The sequence below is a fragment of the Aulonocara stuartgranti genome (assembly GCF_965226115.1).
Source record: "Aulonocara stuartgranti genome assembly, chromosome: 19".
NCBI lineage: Eukaryota > Metazoa > Chordata > Actinopteri > Cichliformes > Cichlidae > Aulonocara > Aulonocara stuartgranti.
The window spans coordinates 9,397,501-9,407,382 of record NC_138955.1 but is presented as its reverse complement, the minus strand read 5'-3'; the positions used below and the strand labels follow the sequence as shown (position 1 = coordinate 9,407,382).

Below are 9,882 nucleotides of genomic sequence, written 5' to 3'. Positions count from 1 at the left end.
TCAAATAAAATGCTACGACAACGACCGAAAACAAATCTGAAAAACGCGTGCCGAGCCGGCGGCTTTTGCTAGAAATATATTCACTTCAAGCAGAAAGCTTTCGGGTCGTTCGTCGCTGGAACTAGGTGGGCACACAACAGGATGATGCCAAGCGAGGAGGAGGATACAGTAGTGTTGACTGACAAACGGCGGATTTCACCAAACAGGTTCGTGGCAGACCAATTGAATGAACGAGGCGGGTCTCTGGGTGGGCTCAAGTTAGATCCATGAGATGCAGATGCAGGCTAAACCTAAAAAGCATGACCAGATAAAAGCTGGTTTTTTTTTTATTGTCGTCCAAGTCAGAGCACCTGTTGCATATATGCTATCTCCAGCTTAATAATATGTTAGAATATATAGGAACGCTTAAATATGTAAGCACTCCTTATCCTTCCATCAATAACCTGCAGGGTATTGGAAGCGAGCGTCAAGTGTGCTGGAATAACAGCGGCATCTAGTGGCCTTATAGTAGAATTGCAAGTGTCGCCTGTTAAGACTGGGTTCATTCATTCACTGAGTCCATGAAGCAAATGAGGACACTTGGCATTCATAAATGGGCCACTCTGCAATTGCAGGACAATTTCTGTCCCACCCATGAATTTCAAAGTAACCCCTGTACAAAATACTAGAACACGCATTTGTTGTGTAAATTAAACATGTCCCGAGGCAAGTGTAGAAAAGGGGTTCCAAAATATTATTTAAAATACAAAATATCTCCAGGGAAACCTTCAAAAACTGTCACTTGTCTCTCGTCACAGCTTCTTGACAACCAAATTGCATGTCAAATACAACAATTAACATAAGTTATAAATCCACCTTTTCTTTTTGACTATGCTGACATGTGTCTCTTATACTTGTTAAACCATTTTATTTACATCAACATATTTTAAAGACATGATATTATGAAAAGACAAATTCATTTCTTTCTTGCATTTCTTTATTTCTGCTACTCTAATTTTATAATTTTTTAATAAAATAATCATAAATGTTATTATTAACTCACAGGGGTTTAATCTATTGCCTTTGTAGTAGTTTGAATTATTGTATGAATAGTGCATTTGAGCAAAAACATATACAGGAGTTTCTTGTTACCATAAAAAAAATAATAAAAGGAACCCATTCACCAAAGTGCATCATAAATAAGTGTAATGTTTAGAAATGCTTGCTTTGCCTCTGCCTTTTATAAGATTGTTGCCAACACACAGTATGGGAAATGTGACATTTTAAGGCTAATCTGGCAGATGGATTTAAAGCTGAACATTGATAAAGACTCTTGGAAAAGCATGGTCTCTAGTGTGGGTGGGCTCACAAGAAGAGCTCAGGAAAAACTGACATGTTATAAGATACTCCACTGTTTTTCAGTTTAATTCTGTTCTGTTATATGTACTGTTCTCTTTGAAGAACATTTTGAAGAAAATTCAAGAGCCGAATAAAATTTTTAATGAGATAAATATAAGTAAAGTTAGGTAAATATAAAAAAAGCAACAGATTGAGATTCTTATTTCAGTAATCCAGTCATGCTGGTAATGTAACAAAAGGTATAATTGCACATGGAAAAAAGTGTTCAATTATTTTTCTTATTTTGCTCTTCAAAATAGTCACAGAAGAGCTGCCTGACTTCCTCATTATTACTTTGGTTCATGCTAGTAGAGAGAAGCTGTTTGTGGCTGGGTTGGGGACTCTCTGCCTCGGCCACCTCCACCTGCCACTCCGCTTTAAATGCGTCTCCGTGAGACTCGCACATGTTGTGCAGAATGCAGCAAGCCAGGATCATGGTGGGCACCACGTCCAGTCCGCAGTCGTTCCTCTTGCTGAGGCACTGCCAGCGTGCCCTCAGCCGCAGCAGCGCCTCCTGAGACACGCGCAGCGCTCGGGCAAGCCGTCCATTAAACAGCTGCTGCTGCTCCGTCAGTGCCGCGTGACTCGCCGTCCTGCCCTGTTCCTCAGGATAGGCCTTCATCAGCCAGCTCTGGAGCGGGTAACAGGCCTCACCCAGCAACACATACCTGGATGTGATAAATGAGTGTCATTTATTTAATGCCTGGAACACCTGAAATAGACAAAAACACTCAACACTACTACATTTCACAGTTTGCAAATTTGCATTATCTTTATTGGCCAGCAGGTGGCAACATTAAAAAGACGTGCAGTTGTACAGAAGTTTATAGGAAAACAAGCTTAGGTTTCCTTTGCCCTGTGACCTCAGTAAATATAAGAGTCAGAAAAGAGGATTATAGTGTCCTTGGGTTCAAAACATCAATGTGGCAACAATAAAAATGGTCATCCAACTAAAGGATGACATCACAGTGTCTACATTTGCTTGTTACACAAAGGCCATGTGAAAACCTGACATACATGAGGAAAAAAACAACTTGAATGCCTGAAAAATGTGACTGAATTTCTTCTGTTAACTCTACCTGAGTGATTTTCCCATGAAGGTAGGTGGCGGGGCAGGTGAGAGTCCACCCTCGGCGGCTGTTGCCCATAGCGAAGAGTTCTGTAAGATCTCAGCTGGATCTGTCCCGCCTGGGAAACTGGCACATACATCCCAGAAGTGCCCCCGACCGCTAACAGCCACCTAAAACAGTGAAGGCACACAGAGGCAAACAGTCGGACTCTGATTGGATAACCCGCAAGCTTGTAATTGCAGTGACATAAATGGGCGCTTTCGTCACCTGCGACATGACTGAGAGCCAGCCGGCGGGGTTGGCGTAGTCAGACGCGTTGTTTGATGGGGTGATAATAGCTGTGTGGAGTGTTGCTATAGCAGCGACGCAGTGAGGGAAACCCCAGTGAGACAGGAACAGCTGAGCTGAATCCTCCAGCTCCTGCTCACCTGGCGATCGGAGGTAGATGGAGCTGAGGAGCGCCACGATGGCGTGACACATGTCTCTAACGCACCTGCACACGGTCGACTTCCCCACACCGAACAAGGCGCTGATGGTGCGGTACTCGATGTTGGATGCCAGGCGCCACAAAGCTACAGCTACACGCTTCTCCACGGGCAGTGCCAGGCGGAAACTGGTGTCCCGTCGAGCCAGGCGGGGCCTCAGCTTGTCGCAGAGGTAGAAGAACGTCTCTCGGTTCATGCGAAACTTATCCAGCCAATCAGAGGGCTGGAATTCTGTCATGACAACCCGCTCCCACCAGTCTGTGCTTGGAGTGGTGGTCCAGGGACGAGTGCGGATGCGGGCATTGGAGCGGACGCCTCCCGCTATCATCATCTACAGAGACAAACATAAAAACAAAATTAAAATTACTTCCCTCTGAAATATCCAAAATCTGTCACATTTTTTAACATAATGTTTGCTTTTTTTGATCCCAGCAGTAGTTATTCAATCAGATAATTTTTTAAATTCATATTTACCACAAAGGTAATTTTAGTGATCTATTAAGTCAGCACCTTTTTGGCAAGCCCCTTGTTTTAAACATGCTGCCGTTGATATAGCAGAAAATTTGAGGATATTGTATTCTTGGACTCATGTAATAACATGTCAACATTTAATATGGTTTTGGCACAATCAAATGGTTAAACTGAGTTTACCCATGTAACAAAATATTATTTTCCAGTACATTATGTAATAACTGGGGAGATATGAAGTTGGTCCTAGTGATGAAGTTTACAGATTTTTTGATAGTTGTCAAATTTAAATTGTTGCTCATTTGATATACAAATGCAAATGGTGAAGCAGATTTTTTAGAAATATACACTATAAAGCTTATTACATTATTATTACATAACACATTTATTAGAGCACCACCCAATGTAAGTTTATGCCACAGCTATGCTACATTAACAGTACTGGTAAATACCAAAAACATAGGCACACACACACACACACACACACACACACATATATATATATATATATATATATATATATATATATATACACACATACAAACATAACATAACAAAACATTACATAAAAATATATATATATACATATATAAAATTTCCTGCAAGGGTTAATCCACCAATATGCACAAGGTCTTTCATCAAAATGATCTATTTACATTGTAATATTATACTAACCAGAAATTCTGAGTTAGAGATGGCAAAAAATAACACAAAAAACCTTCTTGTGTCAGTAACAATCTTCCATACTTGTACTTGTTTTCAGTGTAATGTTGTTTATTTGATGACTATCTTTTTCATTATCCCAACATAATATCATCAAGGTTGCTGTGATTTGTAAAATATATCTGTATAAGTAGATATAGAAATTTCCCAAATATACCATAAAAACAAAAGTTTACAAGGGGAAAATCCAACAGCTGGTATCTTCATATCTGTCCTTTTTTTTTTTAATGAATTAAACATTTCAGAAAATGTAACACCCTATTTAACAAGAACAAAAACCTGCATATAACAGACCTAATTCATAGCTAATGGACAGCTGTTAGCAGCTTGACTGTGGCTGCTCTGACATATTTTCAAGTTTAAATGCAGGTAGGCCCACAGTCTCTGGTTTTAGTGCTTTTATATGACTGTAAATGTGAGATTTAAGAGTTTTGAAGTGTTGGTCGTGTACAACGTGACTTTATTAAAAGCTTTGACGTTTTGCAGACAGATAATACACTATATTAGTTAAGAGCACTTGACATGTAGATGTGTTATTATTTTAAGCCCCTATAGAGGGGGACTGACCATGAGCATCCTCCTCTGTCTCTGGAAGAAGTACTGGCGGTGTCTGATGCGTCTTTGGATCTCGTTGCGTCTCTGAATGTTTGCGTCGTTTATGTCTCTCATGCGCTTCAGCAGCATGTAAGTCACGAGAAACATCAAAGAGCGCAGCTGCTCCTCCTCTTCCATTATTCCAGCTTTACCCGGGAGGCGACACTACTGCGGGTAACATGTCAGCCTGGTTAAAGTACAGCCTCTCTCATTCCACTTCCGCTTTCTGCTTGTTTATGTCTGGGTGTGAGTGGTGCTGCCATCCAGTGGCTGTCAAGACGAGTAGGGTACTGCACATCTCAGTGCTGATGAAGCTCTGTATATTGTTTTAGCATTCAGGGTTGTAGTGCTTTGGAAACAGTGATGTAAGCATCTGACATTCTTCGAGACTGACAGAAACTGGTTATCATTAAATGCGTTAGGTACTAGAAACGGGTTCACCGATGTCTCTTCCACACTCTTGAAACTTTGCAGAGAGACATGGAAAACCTTCTTTTGACAGGACATGCAGACGTGCCATCCTGGAGGAGCTGGACTACCTGTGCCGCGTGAATCCAAGTACCGTCTCATGCTACCACTAGGAGCGTTGATAGGAAGGATAAGGAGAGTGCAATAGTCTTTGTTCTTCAAAATATTTCATATTAGGGGTTGTCTTGTTGCCACTCTGTGGCGACTTTTGCGACTTTCATTTGCACCAAAGCAGGTGAAATGGACTCACAGTGGTTTATACTTCCTAACTGGACAGAATAATATCCCTGAAGTGTGTTGTGTTGTCTCTCTACACTCCCCAGTGATCTTTTACTTTGTAATTTAAAAGTTCATTTAACATCAAACCTCTTCAATGTGTAGACAGCGTATTTGATGCTTTACTGTTATCATCTGGCAATGTTTTCTCTATGTAAGTCATACATGATGAATGATGTTATATTGTGTACACATTAAACAAAAATAGTTCAGTACTATCCTAAATTAATTTAGGATAGTACATATTTCATCCAACCACAGCTTCTGGCACACATGACGACTCATTTCAGCACGATGACACACGGCACACACCTGACCTTCATTTGAAGCAGGCCACACTGAACCTGTGGCAGGACACTTTTATTCTTACCTTTCAAATTAATTACTGCACTGCCTTTTGTGTTCAGTATAGCCTCAGTGAATGACAAAAAGTGAGCTATTTAAAAGAGGACCATTTATTACAGCAGTGTTTATTTCACTAGTAATGCTCTCTGCTCCAAGCATTTCAATAAATAGGTTCAAAAACAGTGACTCTCTGTCAGAAGAAATACTGATTTCGAGGAATAGGAACTCCTGTTTTGCAAAAAGAACTCCAGTGTGCAGTTCCTCAATAGTGCTATGAATAGTGAAAAAACAACATGTTTTCGACTGGACTTGCTGAGTGTAATGTGAGCCTTAAGAGGAGATGATGTCTGTGCAGGTGTTTATTACTGAATAACAGTAAGGTTAGAGGTTACAGAAGGTGAATATTAGCGAATCATTTACATGTGGATATGCTTTAGATTCTTGTACATTCTTCAGTCATACAAAGACTTAGGACACAACTTTCACTCGAGTGATGAACAACTCTGCAGCTGCGTTTTCAAACTCTTTTGCATCCATGTTTCCGCCAGGCCCCTGTGTCTGTGCACCAGCCATGGCCTGAGCCAGCTTGCAGGGAGAGATCTTGGCACTGGCCTCGAGGTAGCGGATAGCCTTCACATTAGCTTCAGGGCAGGAATTCACTTTAGTGTTTGCGTTGGCACAGTAGTTTGTGTCAGAGCCCTGGGAAGTCTCTAGCGCTTCTTTCAAGGTCCCCAGTACGGCCAGGCACAACGCCCGAGAGGCAGTGCCCTCACCTGGGCAGCACACCTCGGCGTAAAGCCTTTGAGCCTGTCGGATGTAGTCTGAGAAAACGGCACACGTGAGCACGCCATGACGGAAGACATCATAGGGGACGGCTTCATGGTCGTGACAATGGAGGCGTCGCAGGAGGGGAGCAGAGGTGGATGCAGGGACTCCACCCTCGCTGCACAGGCATTGCAAGGTCTGAGTGTAGAGGCCGCCTCTCACTCCTCCTCCTCCAGCGGGGCTGTCGGTGCAGGGGCCATCGGGGCCTTCAGAAAACTCTCCTGCACATGTTTGAGGTCCAGTGAGGTTTAGGAGGTCGTAGGCCACACGGACGTTGTTGCTGAATGCTGATCTGAGGAGAAAGGTGGAATAAAAGAGATCAAATTATTCTTTAGTCTGTAGCAGAGTTATTACAGTTTCATATTTTCTGATTAGTTTTTATTTTTATTTCATTTGGATTCTTTGTTTTTAATTCAGTTTAGTTTTAGTTAGTTTCCAGAGTGGAAGTTGTCTCAGTTTAGTTTTTATTGTTTTAAAATGTTCACTTTAAATTTGTTTTCTATTACCTTTAGCTTTATTTTTAGTCTTTTTAATTATTATTTTGTGGATGGCATATGTCACAGGAAAGACTCGGGGAAATCAGTACAAATATTACATTAAAAACATTTTTGAAAGCAGTTGACACACAGTCTCATAGACATCCAGACTCTGAATAAACATGCCTATCAGTGCCTCGTCAGGCAAGTTGTAATAACATTTTACCAGACTAAGAAATATAATGATATTTTCTCTATATTTCTTTTATTCTAATTAATTTTCCAAATCCACAAAATTGTTTCAATTTTGTTTAGTTTTCCTTTCATTTTATCACTGCAGGAAATAAATCATAATCAGGAGAGAGATGATAGAGCAGTTTCTTACGTCTCTAAACCAGAACACTACGGTGGGCTGTAAGGACTAATGAATATGCAAATAATGGATATACAGCATTAAAAAAAAGCCTGTTTCTGGAGAAAGATGACTTTACAAATATTAGTTAAAATCTAAATACTTCTAAAGCTGTTGAATAGAGCTTATATAGGGAAGAACGTTAATGTGAGGAACAAATTCGTTTGACATGTATGTTCCACCCTGTTGCTGAAAAACATACAGCACGTTGTCCATCACCATACTTTTACTTACATTCATTTATTTTTAAAATTCCAAAGGAAAACAAAATCAAGAGAATAAAAGAGAACATGAGAATCAAACAGACTATTAAGCATTAGTCAGTCTGATAGTCTGACAGAGTTTTTCCCGTAAAAATAATATAATATAATACAATAGCTGCTCTTCTAAATACTGATATGTATTATGTTTGAAAATTCAACAGTTCTCCGTCAATACACACTGCTTTCATCCGCATTGCTGTCGAATATAAGACCATAAACCTCTGTATTTTGTCCGGACCTCTGGGAGTGATGGGCCAGCCGCAGGTGCCACAGAGCCCGGTTGAGACGCTGCTGCTCCTGCGCTCCTGCGCTCACAGTGCCGGTGTTCACCTGCTCCTCGTCGCCGCAACCACCCGAGCCGGCGGCTGTCACGGATGCGAGGTTGCAGAAGTGGTCTGCAAGGAACCCGATGGGATCGTCTGATCTGGCTTCGACCATTTTGAGGATAGCTCCGCGGAGCAGGTCTCCCACCCCTGCCTGTGACAGAAACTCCCTGTCGCTGTCCGATTTGGTGGCTTTACCCGCGGGCATCCCCGGAGGATTAACCCCGGACCGGCGTTTCTCCTTGTCCGCCATTACTGTTGACGTCCCGTGTCGCAGCAACGGCAGCGGAAGTGATGAAAACCCGGTTGGCGTTCAAGAAAACGTCGCAAAATTAAACCACCTCTTTGTCTGGCTCGTTGTAAACAATATACAAGTCGACTGTTTATTCTACCACTCACATCACATCAAAAGGCATTCTTAAAACAAAAATATAAACATATTCAAAAAAAAAAATTTAATTAAATTCCACATGCACATATTCAAGAATAGGGTACATTTTCAGTTGGCTTACAATGGGATTGTGATTTCATGTATAGGAAAAAGGCACTTATATGATTGCATGTGTGAATGAGACCTGTGGTTAGAAAATCCTCTGAGTGCTTATACAGAGTGGATAAGTGCTATGTAAGTAGTGCTTTAAATGTTTATTTTAGAGTTCATTTTGCTACTGGTAGGTTCAAAGGAGATATCAGCTGTTTAGAAATGACAGCCAATAATATTATTCTTGATGTAACTGAAAAATTTGGCTTGATTTATTTATATTCAAGAAAATATATAGTATATTTATATTATTTATTATATATTTATATTTCGGTTCCTTCAATGGATGTGACAAGAACAGAAGTCACATGACCATTGCTGTACCCAAAGGGACAGGTTTGTTTTATGAGAATACAAAAAATGCTGATATATATTAGAACAAGTGATGCAGTTTGTTAAAATAGATGTGCATGTATTCTTTTTATTTAAAGATAAGATTAGTTGACCAATACATTTTTAATTTTCCAACACTAAATGTCTAAAATATGGCTGTGGGACAAAGCAAATATAACAAAACATTACATAAAAAGTGTAGTTTTATGTAGTTTTTCATGTTAAAAAATAGCAACTTATCTGTGATTACATTTTTTGTATATATATATTTAATGGTACTTTTGTATTTTAGTGCATGTGCAGCAGATTTGATTTTACTTTGGCTTTACGCTATAAAAGATAAAAGTATACATACCTGCTCAAAAATAGACTAATATTTCGATAAAGGTTCCAAGCAAGTTGAACGCTTTTGGTAGTCATCAACAAGCCTTCGGCATTATTCAGACTTGATCTTTGGCCAGTCTTCTCAGCAGAATTGGTAGAGTTCATTTAAATTGGTTGGTGAAGAGAGACCTGAGCGTAGAAGTGAAACTCTGGATTTCCTGGTAAATCTTCATTCCTACTCTCACCTGTGGTAGTGACTGAAAGAAGGATGTTGTGGATACAAGCAGAGGAAATGAGTCTCCTTCAAATGGTGGCTGGACTCTACCTTAGAGATAGGGTAACGAGCTTGGTTATTTGAGAGGGACTTGGGAGGGAGCCGCTGCTCTTCCACATCAAATGGAGCTAGTTGAGGGGATTTAAGTATCTGATTAGGATGCCTCTTGAACACTTAAGCAAAACAGTTTGTCCCAGGACTGGAGAGATTATACATCTCTCAGCTATAGACATTCTCTCTTTTTCATCTATATAAATGGTAAATGGCCTGTATTTATATAGCGCTTTACTAGTCCCTAAGGACCC

General features: G+C 40.4%; 2 protein-coding genes across 2 annotated transcripts; both read right to left on the bottom strand.

The window, feature by feature from the left end:
• Nucleotides 1-1,020: 1,020 nt before the first annotated feature.
• LOC309695453 (uncharacterized protein) lies at nucleotides 1,021-4,952 on the bottom strand. Its single transcript, XM_082516117.1, has 4 exons — nucleotides 4,691-4,952; nucleotides 2,715-3,263; nucleotides 2,457-2,617; nucleotides 1,021-2,045 (listed from the first exon to the last, which is right to left on the bottom strand). Exons 1-4 carry the CDS (start codon nucleotides 4,853-4,855, stop codon nucleotides 1,604-1,606), a joined length of 1,317 nt encoding a protein of 438 aa, XP_082372243.1. The 5' UTR covers nucleotides 4,856-4,952; the 3' UTR covers nucleotides 1,021-1,603.
• A 1,195-nt stretch (nucleotides 4,953-6,147) lies between these two features.
• tpgs1 (tubulin polyglutamylase complex subunit 1) lies at nucleotides 6,148-8,437 on the bottom strand. Its single transcript, XM_082515453.1, has 2 exons — nucleotides 8,021-8,437; nucleotides 6,148-6,923 (listed from the first exon to the last, which is right to left on the bottom strand). The coding sequence occupies exons 1-2, from the start codon at nucleotides 8,356-8,358 to the stop codon at nucleotides 6,275-6,277; spliced, it is 987 nt and encodes a 328-aa protein (XP_082371579.1). The 5' UTR covers nucleotides 8,359-8,437; the 3' UTR covers nucleotides 6,148-6,274.
• Between the last annotated feature and the right edge of the window lie 1,445 nt (nucleotides 8,438-9,882).